The sequence below is a fragment of the Grampus griseus genome, assembly GCF_964374135.1.
Source record: "Grampus griseus genome assembly, chromosome: 5".
NCBI classification, from domain to species: Eukaryota; Metazoa; Chordata; class Mammalia; order Artiodactyla; family Delphinidae; genus Grampus; species Grampus griseus.
In genome coordinates this window covers 11,229,446-11,252,483 of record NC_138998.1, presented here as the reverse complement: position 1 = coordinate 11,252,483, position 23,038 = coordinate 11,229,446, and the positions used below count along the sequence as shown (strand labels likewise).

The 23,038-nt window shown below is 40.3% G+C and overlaps 1 protein-coding gene across 1 annotated transcript in view; it reads right to left on the bottom strand.

The window, feature by feature from the left end:
- The window catches only part of COL6A5 (collagen type VI alpha 5 chain), a gene marked incomplete at both ends in the record, with an annotated part of 107,889 nt that overhangs the window by 48,777 nt on the left and 36,074 nt on the right, over positions 1 to 23,038 (bottom strand). The window contains 14 exons of the mRNA XM_082655016.1: positions 4,068 to 4,104; positions 4,224 to 4,259; positions 6,586 to 6,648; positions 8,578 to 8,640; positions 10,346 to 10,381; positions 10,469 to 10,519; positions 11,958 to 12,020; positions 13,325 to 13,387; positions 14,583 to 14,645; positions 16,283 to 16,345; positions 16,841 to 16,876; positions 20,063 to 20,116; positions 20,548 to 20,613; positions 21,256 to 21,318. Coding sequence (XP_082511142.1) covers positions 4,068 to 4,104; positions 4,224 to 4,259; positions 6,586 to 6,648; positions 8,578 to 8,640; positions 10,346 to 10,381; positions 10,469 to 10,519; positions 11,958 to 12,020; positions 13,325 to 13,387; positions 14,583 to 14,645; positions 16,283 to 16,345; positions 16,841 to 16,876; positions 20,063 to 20,116; positions 20,548 to 20,613; positions 21,256 to 21,318 — 757 coding nt within the window. The remainder of the gene's footprint in view (positions 1 to 4,067; positions 4,105 to 4,223; positions 4,260 to 6,585; positions 6,649 to 8,577; positions 8,641 to 10,345; positions 10,382 to 10,468; positions 10,520 to 11,957; positions 12,021 to 13,324; positions 13,388 to 14,582; positions 14,646 to 16,282; positions 16,346 to 16,840; positions 16,877 to 20,062; positions 20,117 to 20,547; positions 20,614 to 21,255; positions 21,319 to 23,038) is intronic.

Here is a 23,038-nt window from a genome sequence, read left to right as displayed (position 1 = left end):
TGGCTATTTAGTAACTCATTGTTTAGCCTCCATGGGTTTGTGTTTTTTACGTTTTTTTTCCCTGTAATTCATTTCGAATCTCATAGCATTGTGGTTGGAAAACATGTTTGATATGATTTCAATTTTCTTAAATTTACCAAGGCTAATTTGTGACCGAAGATGTGATTTATCCTGGAGAATGTTCCATGGGCACTGGAGAAGAAAGTGTGATCTGCTGTTTTTGGATGGAATGTCCTATAAATATCAATTAAATACACTGGTCTATTGTGTCATTTAAAGCTTGTGTTTCCTTATCAATTTTCTCTCTGTATGATATGTCCATTGGTATAAGTGAGGTGTTAAAGTCCCCCACTATTATTGTGTTACTGTCGATTTCCTGTTTTATAGCTGTTAGCATTTGCCTTATGTATTGAGGTGCTCCTATGCTGGGTGCATATATATTTATAATTGTTATATCTTCTTCTTGGATTGAACCCTTGATCATTATGTAGTGTCCTTCCTTGTCTTTTGTAACATTCTTTATTTTAAAGTCTATTTTATCTGATATGAGTATTGTTACTCCAGCTTTCTTTTGATTTCCATTTGCATAGAATATCTTTTTCCATCCCCTCACTTTCAGTCTGTATGTGTCCCTTGGACTGAAGTGGGTCTCTTGTAGACAGCATATATATATATATATTATATATATATATATATCTCTTGTTTTTATATATATATATATATTTTATATATATATATTTATATATATATATATTTTTATATATATATATTTATATATATATATATATCTTGTTTTTGTATCCATTCACTAAGCCCGTGTCTTTTGGTTGGAGCATTTAATCCATTAACATTTGAGGTAATTATTAATATGTATGTTCCTATTACCATTTTCTTAATTGTTTTGGGTTTGCTTTTGTAGGTCCTTTACTTCTCTTGTGTTTCCCACTTAGAGAAGTTCCTTTAGCATTTGTTGTAGAGCTGGTTTGGTGGTGCTGAATTCTTTTAGCTTTTGCTTGTCTATAAAGCTTTTGATTTCTCCATTGTATCTGAATGAGATCCTTGCTGGGTAGAGTAATCTTGGTTGTAGGTTTTTCCCTTTCATCACTCTAAATATATTATGCCACTCCTCCCTGGCTTGTAGAGTTTCTGCTGAGCAATCAGCTGTTAACCTTATGGGGGTTCCCTTGTATGTTACTTGTTGTTTTTCCCTTGTTGCTTTTAATAATTTTTCTTTGTCTTTAATTTTTGTAAATTTGATTACTATGTGTCTCGGTGTGTTTCTCCTTAGGTTTATCCTGTCTGGGACTCTCTGTGCTTCCTGGTCTTGGGCAGCTATTTCCTTTCCCATGTTAGGGAAGTTTTCAACTATAATCTCTTCAAATATTTTCTGAGATCCTTTCTCTCTCTCTTCTTCTGGGACTGGTATAATGCAAATATTGGTCCGTTTAATGTTGTCCCAGAGGTCTCTTAGGGTGTCTTCATTTATTTTCATTCTTTTTTTCTTTATTCTGTTCCATGGCAGTGAATTCCACCATTCTGTCTTCTTCCAGGTCAGTTATCCATTCTTCTGCCTCAGTTATTCTGCTATTGGTTCCTTCTAGTGTATTTTTCATTTCAGTTATTGTATTGTTCATCTCTGTTTGTTTGTTCTTTAATTCTTCTAGGTCTTTGTTAAACATTTCTTGCATCTTCTCAATCTTTACCTCCATTCTTTTTCCAAGGTCCTGGATCATCTTCACTATCAATATTCTGAATTCTTTTTCTGGAAGGTTGCCTATCTCCACTTCATTTAATTGTTTTTCTGGGGTTTTATCTTGTTCCTTCATCTGGTACATAGCCCTCTGCCTTTTCACTTTATCTGTCTTTCTGTGAATGTGGTTTTTGTTCCACAGGCTTCAGGATTGTAGTTCTTGTTTCTATAGTCTTCCCTCTGGTAGATGAGGCTATCTAAGAGGCTTGTGCAAGCTTCCTGATGGGACGGACTGGTGGTGGGTAGAGCTGGGTGTTGCTCAGGTGGGCAGAGCTCAGTAAAACTTTAATCTACTTGTCTGGTGATAAGTGGGGGTGAGTGCCCTCCCTATTCGTTGTTTGGCCTGAGGTGACCCAGCACTTGAGGCTACAGGCTCTTTAGTGGTGCTAATCATGGACTCCAGGAGCGCTCATGTCAAGGAGTACATCCCAGAACTTCTGCTGCCAGTGTCCATTTCCCTGCAGTGAGCCACAGCCACCCCCCACCTCTGCAGGAGACCCTCCAACACTAGCAGGTAGGTCTCATTCAGTCTCCTATGAGGTCACTTCTCCTTCTCCCTGGGTCCTGATACACACACTACTTTGTGTTTGCCCTCCAAGAGTGGAATCTCTGTATCCCCCAGTCCTGTTTAAGTTCTGCAATCAAATCCTGCTAGCCTTCAAAGTCTAATTCTCCGGGAATTCCTCCTCCTGTTGCCAGACCCCCAGGCTGGGAAGCCTGACATGGGTCTCAGAACCTTCAATCCAGTGGGTGGACTTCTGTGGTATAATTGTTCTCCATTTTGTGAGTCACCCACTCACCAGTTATGAGATTTGATTTTATTGTGATTGCACCCCCTCCTACCATCTCATTGTAGTTTCTCCTTTGTCTTTGGATGTGATGTATCTTTTTTAGTGAGTTCCAGTGTCTTTCTATCAATGATTGTTCAGCAGTTACTTGTGATTCTGGTGCTCTTGCAAGAGGGAGTCCTTACAGTTGTTTTAAACTTGTTTTTGTTGTTGGTCTTTCCTGGCCATACACTTGCAATGACTACATTTTTATCCAGTCTCTTATAATAAGTCTTTCTGATTTTCCCATTTTCTATTCTTCTGACTGTGATTGTATAGGCATGAATATAAATTGAAACATGAAGAAAGACAAATCACCTAGAATTCTACCACCCTAACACAATACATGGTTACATTTTCCCAATTCCTCTTCTAGTATTTGTTTCTATGTATATATATTTACCTATATGTAAAAATGAAGAGTCAATTTAATTTTCTAGTTTTTAATGACAATATTTTTCATATTTGTGTGAGTCTTCATAAAAATCATATCTGCTTAATATTTTATCAGAGCATGATGGACTATAACCCAATTATTCTATAAGTATAAACAGTCTACTTATATAGTCATTTTTCTCTAATGAATAATATTTCAGCAACCTCTGTACCTATAATTTTTTTCCTTTATTTCCTTAGCATAAATTTCCAGAAATGAGATCACTGGGTTTCTTTCTACTTCATATTCTCCTTGATCATAATGAAAGACAACCTCTCTCTTTGTTGACCCTGCTTTATTCCTTTGTTGAAACTACTATTTTTTTTAAAAAAAATATTTTATTGAAGCATAGTTGATTTACAATGTTGTGTTAATTTCTCCTGTACAGATAAGTGATTCAGTTATTCATATATATACATATACACATTATTTTCCATTATGGTTTATCTCAGGATAGTGAATATGCTTCCCTGTGCTACACAGTAGGACCTTGTTGTTTACCCTTTCTATATGTAATAGTTTGCACCTGCTAATCCCAAACTCCCAATCAATCCCTCCCCACCCCCCACCCCCTTGGCAACCACAAGTGTGTTCTCTATGTCTCTGAGTCTGTGAAACTATTCTCTTGCTGCTTCCCATCATTTCCTATAACCAGATTCAATGACTTCCATTCAAGCAGCCTTCATTAATTAAGTAGCCAACCAATCCCAGATCCCCATGTCCATCCCTTTAACACCATGCCCTCCAGGCCTTTGTACATAATTGTTATACTAGTGTGAGCTGAGTCACACACCTTTTGAGTTGGTCACTGATTGTTTCCCACAGGCATGTTTTCTCTCCCTCTAGGAAGCACACCTCTGAGCTAAGGCATGTGCCTTTTCCTTCCTCCTTTGTTGTGAGCTGTTCCCACAGCAGGCACTCACAGCAAGCCTGCTGCCAAGGACATATGGTTTCTCCACCAGTGAGTTCAGCCTACTGATTCCACATCCCCACACTGCCTTCATCCTAAATGCCCTCACTAATCAATGATGCTCTACAACACACAGATACTCACGACTATGGTCCTGCATGAACTGGATTAGATCACATTGCTGTACATGAAAAAGGAGAGAGAAAATAAGAAACATGAACACAGTGAATTCCAAGTGGCCATATTCATTTCCCAGTGAACAGGTTGCATTTTTGTGTGTGTGAATAAGACGATACATACAGAATATACCCGCTGCCCTGCCATGCCTTTAGGGCCCTAGGAAAACAAAAACAGAGCAAGTTATTGGTATGTGAATTGGAGTCTTCAGTGCTCTTCCCCCACACACTGAGAGTATAAACCTTTCTGTTTCAGTGTTTGATCAATTAAGCTAATGTCTACCTAGAATGAACTGAATGACTTTTCTAGGACAAGAAGGAAAGAAACAAAAGTACTTTTTAAAGATACTTGTACTGCAGACAGAACATTTAGAAGGCATTTCTCATAATAATACTTAAAATTATAAACAGCAGGCTTCCCAAAGAGTAGCATGAAGGAGAGACATTTACTGAAGTATATTTAAAACACTGGCAGCAGCACACAGCCTCAACATATGTGAAAAAAAAAAGACAATTACATAGCCAAATGGACATTACACAGAAGGAGAGCATACACACTAAGCTCATAAATGCTGAAGGTGATGGAGGAAAGGAATACAGATAATTGGGTGAGATGAGTCAGGGAAGGCGCTAAATACAGTCAGCTGCCTTTCTTGACAGTGTGAGCTTTTCTCATTTTCCTTTTAATTCCTTTTTATCAGGATCAGCCTTCTTCTTGGCAGTTGGTTCTCAATGTGTTTGCACATATGAATCCCTTTGGGCAGCTTTTAAGTATTATTATGAGAAATGCCTTCTAAATGTTCTATCTGCAGTACAAGTATCTTTAAAAAGTACTTTTGTTTCTTTCCTTCTTGTCGTCCTAGAAAAACCATTCAGTTCAGTCTAGGTAGACATTAGCTTAATTGATCAAACACTGAAAGCTAGGATGTTTGCTGGCTTCAGAAAATGCTGTCACATGCTCATGATTGCTGTATGATTTCACTGACCCCTCAGAAGCTCATCCATGAATGTCAGTGTAAGAACCTCTGTTCTAAATGACAACTGGGCATCTGTCCATCCATCCATCTATCCATCTATCCATCCATCCATTCACCCATCCATTGAACAGTTAAGTGTCTGCTGAATGCTGATGTGGCCCACTGTGTGCTGCTGGTATTAACCAGAGCTGTCATGGCATCCATGATTCTACCCACTGGGGGCATATTTTCTTCCTGACCCAAATCAAGAAATATGCATCTCACTAAAAGATTCAGAGTCTTATTTTTCCATTTACAAGAGACAGCAGAAAACAGAAAAAAAATGCACAGCCATTTAAACAGAGAGAGGAAGAGTTTCCAGCTAATGAATAGAGTAGGCAGCCCACATCCTACAGAAGATCAGAACTGTGGAGAGTAGGTTCCAAAAGACTGAGTTTAAGAATAACTTAGAGCAACTCCTTAAGGAGAGACTGAGGACCACAGGCATGAGACAGAGAAACCATCGTATACCAGACCAGCATGGCCAAACACAAGAGCAGGAGGATATGGGACCTCCAGGGAGAGCTCCAGAATCTGGAAAGGAGGCAAATCCAGACCAGTCCAGATTGACTCAGAGACCAGATTCTCACCCACATGACTAAGAATAGTCACCAGTTCCTTAATTCAAAAGAAAGAAAAGATTGTACCAGAGTATCCTTTACAGTGAGTTGATTATCATTCTACTACAGATTCAGTTTTCCGCAAAACATCCATGTTTTTGTTTTCTTTATAAAATTGCAAGTTAAAGAACCCCTCCAGGTAGTCAGAAAACAATCACAATACACAAAACAAGAGAAGAAGTTTCTCCTGTCCTTACACAATGCTTCCTGCACCTCACACACAAAACACAGATGCTGGCAACATTTAGTTCTTATTTGACTGTTCTCTTTAGGGGAGAGAGACATGTTAATGTCATCACAATAACACATAAGGCACTAAAATAGAGATATGGATATCTTGTCAGTGGGAGATGTGCCTGGCTCTGTCCAGGAATGCTTCTAGAGGTGCCATTTCTTTTGTAATTGAATCACAGTGGAAAGTTGCAATTTTATTTCCAAATCTCCCCAGCGTCTATATCGTGAGGTCAGGAAGGCAAAAATAGTGGTTTGGGAAATCCTATCAACCTGTCAGGACACCTTAATGAAGCTTATGCATTCTCATCCCTATTTTTTTCCTTCAGTAAAAATTAACAGTCACAGCTCATATTTGCATTGAACTTTATAGTTTATGAAGAGCATTCACATTTGACTATCTGATCCTCACAGCTACCTTTTGAGGTGTTTCCAACAGGACATGTCATTCCCATTTTAGAAGGAAATTGAGAGACCCAGGGACTAGTCCAAGTGCACCCAGGTAGCAAGAAGCAGAGTCTGGACTTGAACCAGTGATTCTGCCTTTAAATTCTGTGCTCATTCCAGTGGGCACCCTAGGAAGCAGCACATGACCCTTAGTTCTAATGAGTGTACTTACTCTCCGTCCAGGAGGGCCTTGATGTCCTTGAGAGCCTTCCTCACCTTTCAAACCTACAGTGAGCTGCAGGTAGAAATATACATGAGTTTCCACATCCTCTATCCATGGAGACTACCTCAGCCTTAATGTGACTTTATAATTTAAAAAAATTTTTAGCAAAAGCAACTATTAATTCAAGTTAAACAAATTCCTTATGTGTAATATAGATAGCCATTCTTTTTTCCCACAGAACTCACAGAAAAATTAATTTTTCCAATAGTTCATTGTTAGTGTATAGAAACACAACTGACTTTTATATATTGGTTTTGTATCTTGAAACTTTACTGAATTTGTTTATTACTTCTAACAGTTTTTTTTTTTAACATCTTTATTGGAGTATAATTGCTTTACAATGGTATGTTAGTTTCAGCTTCACAACAAAATGAATCAGTTATATATATACATATATTCCCATATCTCTTCCCGCTTGCGTCTCCCTCCCTCCCACACTCCCTATCCCACCCCTCCAGGCGAGAGGGTGTGGAGAAAAGGGAACCCTCTTACACTGTTGGTGGGAATGTAAATTGATACAGCCACTGTGGAGAACAGTATGGAGGTTCCTTAAAAAGCTACAAATAGAACTACCATATGACCCAGCAATCCCACTACTGGGCATATACCCTGAGAAAACCATAATTCAAAAAGAGTCATGTACCAAAATGTTCTAACAGTTTTTAATGAAGTCTTTAAGATTTTCTATCTATAAGATCATATCATCTGCAAACAGACACTTTTACTTCTTCCTTTCCAATTTGGATGACTTTTATTTCTTTTTCTTGCCTAATTGCTCTAGCTAGGACTTCCAGTATTATGTTGAAAAGGACTAGTGAGAGTGGACACCTATGTCTTGTTCCTGGTCTTCGCAGGAAAGCTTTCAGCCTTTCATTGTTGAGTGTGATGTTAGTTGTGGATTTTTCAAATATGGCCTTTATTATGTTGAGGTAATTTCCTTCTATACCCAATTTGTTAAGAGTTTTTATATTGAAAGGATGTTGAATTTTGTCAAATGTTTTTTCAGCATTTATTGAGATGATCATATGATTTTTATCTTTCATCCTAAATAGTAATTCTTAATTATTGGTAAACATCCATTTCCCTCTTAGCCTCTTCATTTAGTGATATCCTTTGCTCTGGCACTGGCTGTGCATTTAAATCTAAATTAGTCATAAGCTAGAACTGGTGCTTTAAACAAGTGAATACACTATAGCACACGGAGATCTAATAAAAAGCTGCCATCTGCAAAGAATCAAATAAGAAAAATAATTCCCCACATATATAAGGACATGGGTTGGCTGTATCATTCCCATAACTCAAGGTGATGGATATAGATACTAATGAAATTTGTCCAGTCAGATGTAAAATATCTGTTGAATTGCATCTCTTTCATGCTGGTAATGACCTTCGATATTACACTGAAACTTTAAAATGAAAGGATGCTTGTCTTGGCATTTTGGTTTTTTAATAAGTATAACACTCTACTCTGCACTTTGCTATTTAGAACATCTCAACAGCTTTCCTTAAAATGAATACACCAGGTGACCTTGGCTCTGGGGACTGGAACTGTCAGAAAACGCTCCAGGACAGAGTAGGAAGATGTCAGCTTCATTTCCACTCACAGGGTTAATATTCTGGGCTTTAATATGTGCCCTAGAAAAGACTGGAAGACACTGACACTTTTTAGAATAGCCTGTTATCAATCTGTAAATACTTAAAATAGTTCAGATTCATGGAAACATAGAATTTTAGAGCTGAAAGTAGCTTTTGTGTCATTAAGTTTAACTCCCATGTTATAGAAATAGAGACCTTGAAAAGATGTGTTGAAGATCACACAGCTAGGAAGTGGCATTTCAGATGACCCTGGGTTGGATTGACAATCCACATTAATAATTACAACATAAAAGCCAGAATCTTCCAAAGAAACATTTATTATTTCTGGAATTATAGGTCACTTACTGTTAGTCCCCTAAATCCTTTGGGTCCAGGCCCCCCAGGAATTCCAGGATCACCAACAACACCCTAAAGATTCAGATATAAGAAATCAAGATATTAAAATACTTGCTATGAAAGAATAAAAGTAATTCTCTCCAAACCAAAATCTAATTGATCTTATAACTATATCATATATTAAATATTAAATGTCATTTCTTCTTGTCAATTAGAACTAAGCCACTGATACACCTAGATATTCTCCAAACTATTTTAATTTTTTTGAGAATACAAATATTTATGCATCAATATCAATACAATGGCTATCCAATCAGTTACTAAAAATACCTAAAGAAAAATGCTTGAAAATCAAGGAAAACATATGGGGTATTGACTACATAAAGTACTAACTAATGAATTACTTCCTAAATTCATGAATCATTCCTCAAAAAGTTGAAGGTAAAAAGAAATTTATTCTGACTTTGGTGGAAAACTAATTTAACACTTATCAATATGCTAATTTACCATTTATCTGTAAATTGGAATATGCTAATTTTCTCTCTTTATCAGCAAATTAGAAAATTGGTCCTTTACAATGAGAACTCCTATCCTAACAGTTATTTATATAGTCCCTTCTTGAACCCTTCTCCACCTAAGGAAAGAATCTCTTTTGGTAATTCATCAATTAAAAGCACTCTTAAGGGAATCAAAAATTGGCTATTTTCCTATACTGTAGTTGATTCAATTTACTTACATTCTATTTTTTAATCCATATTTTCTATTTTAATTTGAGCATTAATGATTGGAAGATATACAAGATACTTTTATGTAATTAATTTTTATTGATGTATAATTGATTTACAGTGTTGTGTTAGTTTCAAGTGCACAGCAAAATGACTCAGTTATACACACACACATATATTATATATATATATATATATTATTTTTCAGATTCTTTTCTTTTATAGTTTTTTACAAAATATTGAGTGTAGTTCCCTGTGCTATATATACAGTAGGTCCTTGTTGTTTATCTATTTTATACATAGTAGTGTATGTATGTTAATCTCGAACTCCTAATTTATCCCTCCCCCCTTCCCCTTTGGTAATCATAAGTTTGTTTTCTATGTCTGTGGGTCTATTTCTGTTTTGTAAATAAGTTCATTTTTAAGGATGCTTTTTTTTTTTTAGATAAATCTTATTACAGAATTCCAGTGTATAAAACAGATATAACCTGAGCTACTCTGGTTGAAATGGAAGGAATGTCTTGTCATAGAGCTTGGAGGTGAATTTCAGGCTGGTAGGCAATGAGGAATTCTAGAAGATGATTGACCAAGAGAGTAACATAACTAAGTTATACTTTGGGAAAAATCAAGAGAGTAGTGTTTGGGATTAACTGAAGCAGGTTAAAGTTGCAAGTAGGAGACTAATGAGAATATGGTAATCTTTCAGGTAAGAGGAAGTGAAAGCCACAATAATGAAGGGCAAAGTACAATAGCAGAAGGCAAGAGTTTTGCATGAGATCACCAGGGTAGAGAAATCAAGAAAAGGACTAAGGACTAAACTTGAGAGGGTACCTAGAGGTAGGGTTTCAAGACAAGGGACATCAGGCAGTGAAGGACAAATTTTCCAATTTAAAGGTTCATAGGAGTTAAGTATGGTCCTTTCTTCATGAAGCTCAGGCAAACCGATTGTCTTGCTTTTTTTTTTCCTGTTTCATTCAGATCCACAGACTTATCTTAATTCTCAAGTAGAAGGTCAAGATCATGGTAAATTTGACAAGTTATATGCACAATACCTTTTGACCCATATCTCCAAGGAATCCTCTTTGGCCCTACGATTTTCAGCAGAGAACATAAATAAATCAACACACCATTTAATTGATTCACCAATTAAAGAAATAATTGTTTTCCATATTTACCTTTACTCCTTTTCGTCCCATAGGACCATAGCCCGGAATGCCATAATCACCCTGTGAATATATCAGTTCATTTCAATTTCTCAAGAGCGGAAATTAATTGTAACCTATACTGGGGAGATTATGGTGTCAGGATAAAAGCACCGGGGACTTCCAGGTGGAGGGGGCCTGATGAACTTGAACTCTGGGAATATTCATGCCGTTTAGTTTTCCACACTTCCTGGTATATGCCCTGGTATTTCTTTGCTCAACTCCTGTGCAGACATGACAGGAGGCAGAGGTATGGTCATTTAAGACTAGTGGAGTCAGTGGCAGTTACTTGCCTGGAAAATTAGGAGCTGGTCCAAAGAACACTGGGTGAGGAATTTCCCAAAAAGGAATTGTAAATGGACAATAAACATAATGAAAGATGTTATCCTCACTAGTAACCAAAGAAATGCAATTTGAAACAGTAATGAGACATCATTTTTGGTCAGTAAAATTGGTAAAGATGAAATAAAAGAAAGTGACAATACCCATTGTTGGTGTGTATGCCCTGAAGTGAGCACTCTTCCTGCACAACACAAGGGTACATACATCCTTGGAATTTTCCTAAGGACACTTTGCAATAGAGTTCAAAGCCTTAATTAAACATGTACATATTCCTTGAACCAGCTATGCTACTTCTAGAAATTTCTATGTAGAAATTAATTATGGTTTTATCCAAAAACTTAGTTACATACAAGAATATTCATTGCTGTGCTATTTTAAGACAGTGAAAAACTGAAAGCAAACTAAATATCCAGTAATAAGAAGTTGGTCAAGTGAACTAAGGTATATACATTCAGTAGAATATTTTGAAGCTATTGAAAGTAACTTTGAGGGAAAAATGTAATGACATGGAAGTATGCCCATGATACATTGTTAATAGGGAAAAATAATTTTTTTTCTGTCTCCAGGATATTAATAATAAATATTTCAAAATGGTGGGATTATGGGTAATTTTTCTTTCCCATTTCCCATGTTTTATGCTTAGTCAATTTTCTACAATATCTATGCCTAATATTTGTAATAAACATTATTTTTGAAAAGAAATTAATTTTTTTCCTATTTTTTTCTTATATTGACTGTTTTATGAACTGAGACTCTGGTACAGCCAGAGCAACTAGAACAGATACCCTGTTTCTTGATCCTACTACCCTCTTGTCACTCTGGAGTTTTACAAGAAGTCACCTGAGTTTCAACTGACATGGCCATATAAGTTGTTAAAATACTGAGCTCATCCATTATTCTCTCTGCATTCTCCTTTCCCTCTTGCTGTTCTCCCTTTGTTTTAGCAGACAGACTAGCTATAGAATGAGTGCTTCAGGGAGCAGGAGGAATGTCCCTACATCTTCCTAGGAGGTCCCAAAATACCTTCAGGACCCCAGGTGCTTAAGCTAATGGTGTCAGCCCCCTTCTCTTTACTGAGCCCTTGGAGCTGCTAAAGGGTAAGAGTCCTAAAACCTCATACTTGCTTTCCTTGCCGTCCAGCTTGCCCCAGTGGCCCTGGATCTCCAGGAATTCCAGGTTCTCCCTAGTGAGACAAGGACAGCTTCAGATCAGTAAAAATCAAACCTGGCTCCCACCATAGGATGTTCTGTCCACTAGTTGGGGACACTCAGGGTTCTCAGTGAGGGTTCAATGCTCAGCAAGCTAGGGAGTGTAAGAAACAAATAACGATCTTCCCAAAGGCAAGCAGGAAATACCAGCACAGCCCAAAGCTGGACTCAGCACTGCTTTCCCAGTGCTATAGAAGGACTAAAGGAGAAGAGAAAGAGTGGAAAATTTACTCCAGGGAAAGTGGATTCATTTGCTGATTTATTCACCCATCCAACAGTTATTTATTGTCCTGGAAAAGGAACAGTTGAACATGACCGATGTGGTCCTGCCCTCACCAAGAATACTCTGGTTAGAATGAGAGAAAATCAGGCAATTCTACACTGTGTGATAAAGTTCAGGGTGCTGTGGCAGTGGAGAGAAGGGGACTCTTAAGTCAGATTTGGTGGGGCAGGCAGGCTGGCTGCCTGAAGGAAGGGAGCAGGGATGCTGAGGCTTAAAGGATAAGTTGTGTGAGCTGGAAGAAGGACCGAGGGAGGAGTGAGAATGGAGGAGGAAGGCACAGTGAGAAGCCTGGGCAGGCACACAGGAGGGAGATGAGCTAGGAAGCCTTAGAATTAAACAGGGTCAAAGGGTCTTCTAAGCTACTGGAAAATTTGGAGATTTTCTTAAGGGTCATCCGAAGGTAAGACCAGTGACATAATCTGTGGGACTCAAATGAAATCATGGGCCCTTAACTCAAAAGCAAACTTTCCAGACTGTGATAGCAGAGCTTGAGGCCAAGTAGGGGCGCCTTCTAAGCGAGGGCCCCTGTGTGACTGAACGGGTCCCAGGCCCACGAAGCTGGCCCTGGGGGAGGGAGCTGCTGAAAGGTTTTGAGCAGGGCAGTGAGATTCTGAACAGGCCAACAGTCTGTCTCTAACGATCTCCAATAAGGACATTTCTGAGAAGGTAGTCTGAGTTAGACCTAGAACTGCATGCATGAACAGATCTGAGTTCTGACATCCCCCATGCCCCTGGCCGACTCTACCACCAAGTGCCTTGACACATTCACGAAACCAGCGAGTTGAGTTTATCAGAGTTGTTTCATGATAGGTGAATAAACCTTGTCTCTCCCAGTGAAATGGGGCAGTTTCAGAGAGGAAGGAAAAGAATGTTGGCAGAAAGCTGGTGAGTGGTTGATTGTGCCTGGATCATGTGAAGAATTAACATGAAAATCAAGGGAAAAAAATGGAGCTACTCTTTCCTCAGTATCTGAAATCTGTAAGAGATAACACTTACCTTTTTCCCCAAAAGTCCAGGCCTTCCAACACTCCCTTTATCTCCCACTGGCCCAGGAGCACCCTGAAAGAATATAGGAAACACAGATGTTTGTGCTACAGCAATTTGTACAAAACCTGTTAGATTAGTTTTGCTTTTCTTCGTGTCATTTGTAGCAACTTCTTGATGCCTCCTTAACAGGAAACCCAGCCTGAAACCAGGTGACTCAGGCTACAGTCCTGGTTAGAGGACCCCAAGTCTTCATTGGCAGGGACATCGCTAGTCCAAATGGGGACTTAGTGAGAAATAAAAAAGGCACTCTTGACACAACACGTTATTTCGTTAGAACAAGACATTGTGCTGTCATTGTCACTTTTGTGCTCTGTGTCATCCACACATATAAAATGGGATGTCAAATGTGTTTCAGTTTCCCGATCTGCAAAGGGGCAAAACGGTCTTTCACAAATATGCTGGGAAGATAACTGAGCAAACATGGGTATCGCTTGCCTTCTAAACTCTCACTATCTGAGCTGAAAAACTGAATAGATTCAGAACATTTTTTTTTTTTTTTTTTTTTTGTGGTACGCAGGCCTCTCACTGTTGTGGTCTCTCCCATTGCGGAGCACAGGCTCTGGACGTGCAGGCTCAGAGGCCATGGCTCACAGGCCCAGCCGCTCCGTGGCATGTGGAATCTTCCTGGACCAGGGCACGAACCTGTGTCCCCTGCATCGGCAGGCGGGCTCTCAACCACTGCACCACCAGGGAAACCCAAGATTCAGAACATTTTTAATATGAATCTCTCACCATCCAAACTCTCATTACTTACTGTCAGAAACTTGGGAATCAAGTAGTTTCAGAGGGTGAATTCAAAGCTGAACTTAAGAATCAAATAAATTTGGGTAGCGAGGGTTCTTTGCAGAGTCCATTTCAAATATCTATAGTCAATGGAGATAGGCATGGCACCGATAATTTTTAAAAGTTAGAAAAAGCAGAATAATGTATCAGGTTTTGAAATATTCATGAGTCAGCAAGATGTGCATTCTTCTAAAGGCTTCCTTCAGGCGGATAAAGTGGGTTTGTGCTTTCCAAGTCAAACTCCCGGGAAGGAGAAAGGCGAATGTACAAGGAATCTGAGCTGTGCTAAAGATTTGTCCCAAGTTAATCCCCAAATGAAATACTCCATACTAGATAATGTAAAAAAAACTCTACGTGAAGACGTCTTTGAAGCAAGAGGAAAATGAAGGTTGGAGACCATTGAGGTACCATCTGAGTCACGCACCTGAGGTCCTTTGTGCCCCTCGTTTCCCTTCTCTCCTTTCCTGCCGCGAAGTCCATTTGACCCCTTGGACGGTAACAAAAGAAACACAATACAATGAAGTAAATGAAAACTGACTTTCTTTTTGGGCCTCTCACTGTTGTGGCCTCTCCTGTTGCGGAGCACAGGCTCCAGGCGCACAGGCTCAGTGGCCATGGCTCACGGGCCCAGCCGCTCCACAGCATGTGGGATCTTCCCAGACCAGGGCATGAACCCATGTCCCCTGCATCGGCAGGTGGACTCTCAACCACTGCGCCACCAGGGAAGCCCAAAAACTGACTTTCTTCATTAGTGCTTTTGAAACACCTGCATGGAAAAGCATCTATCCAGCCCTTCAAGCAGCTTTAACACTGAGATTAAGCATGTCTCAGAAGAGGAGTTGAAAGGAGACCCAGACTCAGTGGAGCAGCTCTTATGAAGGAATATCCTGCCTGAGTGTAAGACCTCATCCCTCTGTGGCAGGGAGAAATGGAAAAGAGACTAAAAGGAGAAATAAAGCCCATAGAAGAAGGGAGACATAAACAATAGGCAGATGGATTCCTTTGATGGGGCAGGTTGCCTGGGCCAAAGTGCATCAATGTGTAAAAGAGAAAGCAAGTTAGCACAAAAGGACATTTTAGCAGCAGATCCCTATCAGAGGAATTAAAGCATACTTTTTTTGTCATATTTCCCATCAAATGCATGGTTCTCATATGGTTCTCTCACACAGAAAGAAAAGCTGGAGGTGCTGGTATTGTTTCTCATCACCAAAGCAGCAGCTGTAAGATGTCCTGGTTGCCCAGTGCAAATGGTGGTTACAGCCCCTGGGCTGGCCTTGTTTCACAGCCTGAGCATCAAAGGGACCCTGGAGGGGCTGAGGTAATGTCACCCCTCTCTCGACAAAGTCTGGGGATGAATTTAGGTTGGTCCCATGGTTACTCATTCTAGAGGACACCAGAACCACTCAAGAGAATTCCAAATTCAGACTTAGTATGAAGAATCTAGAACTTTCTAGAAGAAAAATGAACTCCTGGAAAGGTCTTAGGATGGACACATCTATGTAGGCAGATCCTTCTAGACAAGTTCAGGCTTAAAGTAGACTCCATCAGGTGACTATGTACCCATGTGTTGCAAACCATTCTCTAGGATGACCCTGGCGTATTTCTGACATGGAAAAGAAACAGAGATGTCCTAATTCCAGTGCCCGTCTCACTAATGATATGACCAAGAAAAAATGCAGATGACTCACATAGAGCCCTATCGGTGATATTCCAGAGCACTGTCACCCCCTATAGAGTCAGCTTTGGAAGAGGTGAGTAATAGTTGCCAATTCCTAACTTTCCTTCATTGGAGTCTGCGTGCAGAACCTCACTTAAGAAAAATCAATTTGTTGATCTGGATACTGATTACTAACATAGTATTAAGGTCTCAATAATTCACTATGACTAAAAGGCAGACATGATGCCAGGTATACGCAAGAGCAAGCCTTTCTTCTATCAGTGAGCTGCAAATTTTGACAGAGCAAAATCACCCACCCTCAATGGGAAATGTAGAATCCCAGAGAAATGTACCATGGAGGAGGGCGGGGGCAGCTTCAAATTGTCTCAGTTTATTTATTTTTATACAGAACTACATCTTCCCATCAGAATAACAACATTATCAGTATTACAAATATTCCAACATACCTGTGAGCCTTGTAATCCTTCGGCTCCTGATGCACCTTTAAGTCCAGGGTTCCCTGGTTCCCCCTGATGGATGAGTTTTCAGTGTTAAGATTCTCTTCACATGGTTTCCATATACATTTTCTCTTCATAGTACCTAGTGCTTCAGGGCTTCAGGGCATGGTACCCAGGAACTATCTTGTCTCACTCTTGGCTCATGCCCTACTTGGCCTAGGATTGTACTCTTCCAAACTGTCTGAGAATCGAACTCCAGGTAATTTCTTACTCTAAGACAGAATTTCACTCTCTTGCAGTCAATGCCCAGGGTATGTGAATAGCACAGCCTTCAGGGCTGCACAGGTCCCCTGTCTCTGAAGTGTCTGTGAAGGAGGCTTGCCTTAGGTCAGGCCTGTCCTGTGTCTGGCAGTCTAACTGATCCCCTAGTCAGTGGGGCTCATGTCCAGTGCTCAGCCCTTCCTACAGCAGCCGCATCAAACGCTAACTCATTGGCAGTACCATCTGCCTGTGGGACATCTCCTTGGCCTCACCTCCCACAGAGGACGTGGGGGAAAGGATACTCACCGAGGTACCCTGGACCCCCCTCCGGCCTTCTCTTTCCTGTATCAGAAAAGACAAACTGTTAGTGTGTGAGTGTCTGGATGGAGACTCCTTAGAGGCAACCCGACCTGTCTTGTCCCTGACAGACAGAGTAACGAGCAGCTCGCAGAAATGTTTTCCCCGAATCGCTCTCCAAAGACAAGTTTACACACTGGGCATTTAATTATCAACTAACATTTGGAGGATGGATCGCAAACCAATCCAAAAGTCATTACAGACCTAGCTCCAGTCTGACAACCCTGACAATTATCCGGGAGGCTGTTTGGAGAATGAAATCATCCTGAAGCACCTGTCTGATACCTCCCCTCTCCAGCAAATCCTACAACGTACTGTCTGCTGATCAGAGGTTTCCTGCGTGAGAACAGGCTGTGCCATATCCGTCTCTCTCTGTCCTGGGTCCCTGATCGTATCTTAGGGGGGAATACAAACTCGTTATACACAGTGCTTCCCATGAGCCCGCTGGGGTTAGACTCCATGGAATTCTCCAAGGAGGAAATGGCTGATGGGGTCAGGTCAGCTCTGTGCTGGTCCAAATGCCACCAGAAAAGCTGGTCTGAAGCTAAAATCTGACAGCACCTCTCCAGAAGCTACCTCAAATTGCCAGTGCAGGCTCTCCACCTAGTGGCTGTCTCTGCTTTCCAGAGGGTAGCCAAGCGGGAAGAAAATCCAAGCCCCAGATCCTAACTTTCTCCCTAAATAGCAATGATGAGTCTACTCTCACCCCTTACCTCCCACCTCTGCCTCATTGAGAGAGCCGCAGAACATCTCATCCATTGATCTACTTTGTGTGGTGATAAACAACTATGATTATTTTATGTACAAAACAAATACTTAAAACGTTTTCCTACGTTCACTTGGAAAGGTAGCCATGGAAATGATTTCAGAGCAGCTGTTTTCTTTCAACTGCCCAGCTTCTGAACCTCCTTAGAATAAAACACCTGACCAAATATCACCTCCACCAGTTTGGCTGATGATTAGAATACTTCCACGGAGGTTCTACCCCTCGATTCAGGTACTCTTTGCTTTTAAAATGCAAATACCCTTTGGGAGAAGTTACCCATTGTAACTTGTCAGCCGTTTGTACATTGATGTGACTCACAGAACTCTTGACAGATGAAAGAAGAGCAGAAACAGTACAGTTTGAAGCCACTGTTTCCATGATGTCATAATTCTGTCTACATTAAAAAGCAAGGACAAAATAGCATTCTTATTTTAGTAACACAATGGTTAGGGACGTGTTGTCAGAAGTCAGACAGTCTTGAGCTCACCCCTGCCCTGTAAAGCCTGGGTGGCACAGAGCAATTGCACAATAGGTCTGAGCCTGGCTGATTAGGAGTGAGACTCCCTGGGTTCAAACCCCAGCTCTACCATTTACCTATCCTGATCCTGGGCAACTTGTCCAAGGTTTCTTGCTTTTTCTCATCTGTAAAATGGATATAATAATAGTATCTACCTGATAGATTTGTTATGAGGATTAAACAAAGTAGTATTTGAAAGTGATTTGATTGGGACCTGGCACAAAATACGTGCTCTAGAAGTATAAATACTATTATTTATATGTATTCCTTGTGCCTGACAGGCCAAAGGCAATGGGCCTGGAACATGGTTTCAAATGCTCTGGTTCTTAGTACATGGATCCGTTGCTTTGTCAATAGCTGGGGCAACAATTAATTTACACAGGTTGAAATTCTGTCATGTGGGAGGAGATGTCTTAGGTTTGCTTCTGTTTTTAGAATTTGTCATCCATTTAAGATCCTCTGACCATCATAGAGAATTCTAGCCTTCACTGGAAAGGTGAAGGAGGGGGTAGAAAAGCCATTGTTTTATATCCATCCATATTGATTTGTTTAATTACAAAGGAGGAGATGGGCAGGAAAGTGGGTGAGGATGGGGGAGGGAGGCTGAGAGCCTCCTGTGCATGGAGTGACTTAAAGTCATTGGCTGGTTTGTCCAAGTAATAATCCCCTACCCCACCCCACTCTTTTTTAAAAAGTGCCTGATGGATGATGACAGCTATAAAGCTATTTCAAACTAAAAGTATTTTCTCTTAAACCAACAAAACTACATATTTATCTTTAAAATTTATAGCATTTAGTTCATCTTGCTGCTCTCCTGCTTCCTCTGATTAATTTTAATTCTCTTGTATGGAGAGGTGGGCAAAGTCCCAAAGAATTTCACCAGAAACACTGGGAGGCCTAAGCCATCCAACTGCAGACCTTTCCCTTAAGAACTATGAGTCAAGATAAACAAAGGCAAGAGGAACTAAAACATTCATCCACTATATCTCCCAGAGGGGGAGGCAATCAGCCACAGCTTTCAAAGTGGTGAGAAGATTCCAAGTTTGTGACAGAAAAGGAAGCCATGTATTTTCAGTGTCCTCGTGAACAAAACTCAGGGCCAAATCTACATTTGGACATTATTCTCTTTTGATGATCTCCGTGCTGAGTGCATGATGAAAGGGTTTCTAACCATCGTAAATATCCTCTCTAACTTTGGTAGTCCACAAAGGGAAAAGTGATTTCTTGGTTGTTCCTTAAAAAGAAGCAGAAATCCAACATTTCTGTTTCAGGCTTGATATCACATGGGATGCTGTAAAATTACCACAGCATCTTCAGGTTGCCACTGGTTTGACCCTAATCGCCAATGTTTTGGTTTATTCAGGAAGAATTTGTCTGTAATTCTTCTTTCCCTTTGGCGACATATGAGGAGGAAGAGAGCACATTTACCTATTTCTTAATATTCTACAGAAGCTCAAATATGCTAAGCTACTGGAGGAAGGTTTTTATGTGAAAACCACTGGCTCTCTTCAAAGACATTTAAAAGTCTCTGGAAGGTGGAAAGGGAAAGGCAGACTGTCACAGCGGTTCTCAACCAGGGGCAATTTGCCTCACCACCGCATCCCCATTACCCCCGACTGACATTTGTAAGATCTGCAGGCATTTTTGGACCTCACAACTGGGGAGGAGTGGGTGCTACTGATATCTAGTGGGTAGAGACCAGGGATGCCGCAAAACATCCTATAATGCACAGGCTAGCCCGTCACAACAAAGAATTACCTGGCCCCAAAAGACAACACTGTCAGTGTATCTGCCCTGGATCAGCTAACTGCAGCGACACGTATTCTGAATGCCTCTTGGCATCTCCAAGTGCTAAGGAGGGGAAATAAACGTCCACGGAAATACTTACACTGCTCCCTCTGGAACCAGGACTGCCTTGTGTCCCCTTCGGGCCGGTTCTACCCTAGAAACACAATTGTTCCCCCAAGATCATAAGGCAAAAGATTCTGAGTAAATGACAAAGACATCAGCATAAAAATCTCAAGCACTATTAAAACAGAACAAATGTGTCATGCCAGAATGTTTCTGCATATTAACCCTATTGGGTATATATCCATTAAAGAGGAAAATGGTATAGCAACACGCACTGCTAATGACCAATTTTCCCATATAATAATATCACCTGCTAGAAACTTAATAACTTTGCCCATTGAGGTGTAACCTACTACAGGCATACCATATTTTAAGAAAATAAGGCTCTCTTAAATGGGAAATTAGGGGTGATTGTTCAGTTAGAAAAACTGTTATGTATTTTACTAAATAATTAGACTTTAGGAAAGCCTCAGCTCGATAACAGAATTAATCAACTCATATATGTAAAATAGATCCAATTACTTGTCTTCCTTGGTTTCCTTTGGAGCCCTTTTGTCCTTTGATGTTATTGTTTTGTCCTGGATTACCCTAGGGGAAGATTTAAATAAAAAGTACTTTAGAATCAAGAAATATCAGCTTTTTTTTTCTCTCAAAATGGTACAATATTAAGAACTAAACTAATTTGGGTTAAGTAACGAGAGGTGTGAGAAAATTCTCCATATTTGAAACTCACGAATTAAAAAAAAAAAAAAGAAACAATATTTCTCCAAATCTGAAGGAGGCTTAGTGATAAATGAAGAATTAAAAGAGTGCTTGCTGAAGCTATGGCAATTTTCCCTTCTCTGTACTGGCAGCTTCACTGATGCACTCATCCAAACATGCTTATGCCAGTCTCTCAAAGGTGTAGTAAGATTCCCCTATAATCGAATCTTCAAATAGGGAATCAATAATGTTAGAAACCCAATAAGCAAAATTATGGAAATTTCATTCCCAAAGGAACTTGAAAGTCTCAAGATACATAAGGATGAATTAGATGGAATTTTAGTTCCCATCTCTGAATTTTTGACATAATCAGCCCAAATCAGATGCAGGTTTTCCCCAAACCAATAAGCCTCAGTCAACACCTACCACCCCCTCCCAAGACATGCCTTTGCCTGCAGGTTAGCAGGAGACACAAGAAGTGTGGAGTAAACTACACAATTAAGAGCCACTTGGGCCCCAGTAACTTACAGGATCCCCTGGGAAGCCCTTCTCCCCGTATCCCCCAGGAGGGCCTCTGGAACCTGGGCTGCCCTGAAAAAAATAAAATGAGCTTCTGAGTTAGCTTGTAGGAGAGTGTTAAAATGTCAAGCATAGTGGTGTTTGGAGGGGAGAAAATCAATCAGACAAAATGATCCACGTTCCTCTATCCCAGCCAGATTCCCTTTGACCTCTCAAGCAGTACAAGGTCCAGTTTTAAGCCTATAGTCAGGATTATTTATAAAAAGGCTGGGAAAAGGGAAAACTTCTCATGGTCTAGCAGAGTACTGCCCAGCAGAACTTTCTGCAGAGATGGAAATGTTCTCCATCTGCACTGTCCAATATGGTAACCACTGGCCATAGTTGGCTGTTGAGCACACGAAATGTGGCTAATACAACTGAGAGCAGAATTTTTCATTTTAGTTAATTTGAATTTAAGTAGTCACATATTGCTAGTGGGTATCGTATTGGACAACTCAGCCAGTCTAGCAACTTCTGACATCTGTAATTAAATTGTCCACTGGAAACCACCACTGGGATGTTCCATTGTCATCTCAAACTCAACTGTTCCCAACTAAACTTGCCCAAGCTGGGATCCTTGCAGGCATTTTGACTGGCTTCTCATTCCCTGCTTCTTTGGTTACCTGGAGATCTGATATCCCGGAGTCAGAACTAGGGTGAGACAAACAAGGTACCTAGGGTGCAAAATTTAGGCAGGTACTCACACTTTGCTTCACTCTGAGAATGAGTGCTTCCTTAAATTTTGCACACTAGGTCCTCACTCCAGCCTGGACCCTGTTACAACCTTCATGGGTCTTGTGTCTCTTGCTTTACTTGAAGGCTTCATCACTTCTCACCTTGATTATTACAGATCTGCCTCTCATATTTGCCTTGCATCTATGTCATCCCCAATGCATCCTCCACACTACTGTCACGGAATATTTCTAAAATGCAAATTCGATTGTGACCCCCCTACTTACAATTTTTCTAAGGCTCCCCATTCCTTAATGGCTAAAATCCAGACTGCTCCTCCATGGCTCACCAGTACCTTCACCAGCTCTTCCCACCCACTCTTGAACCTCACCTCCCTCCACCTGTACCCTAAAGCTCACACCAAGCAGAACAACTTGCAGGGCCCCCAAGCCTCCAGGTCTTTGCTTATGCTGTTCCCTCTGTCTGGACTGCCGTTTCTCCACGTCTTACTAATTCCTATTCATCTTCAGCTCAGGGATCATTTCCTCTGGGAAGGTTTCCTGCACTCACTCCCCACCCTGCAGAGTTAGGTGCCCTTCTCTGGGCTCCCACCTAGTTACCTATAACATGACCCCCAACCACATACTGTGTCATCATTAGCTATTGATATGTCTGTCTCTCCAACTACACTAGGGGATCCTTGAAGACAAGGACAGTGTGGTTCATCTCTGAGTCGTTAGCACATAACTCAGTGCCTGACACATGCCAGGTATCCAGAAGTATTTGATAAATAAGTGACTCAGAACATAAAAGGAGAGCCGCTTGGAACCAAGGAGGCACACATTAATGAGTGTCAAAATGAATTGAAAATAAAAAAATTTTTCTCTGTGATTTGCTACACAAAGGCCACCAAAATAATTTTGTCTCTTTCTCTTGCTTTTTATTTTTTTCTGATACAATAAAGAGAAGAAGTAAGCTGCTAACAGGCAAATGCATTCATTTGCAGACTTCTGAAAAACATGCTCATAGAACATCCTTGCAAGTCTTGAATCTTTCTAGCTGGAAATTCTTGAAAACTGCA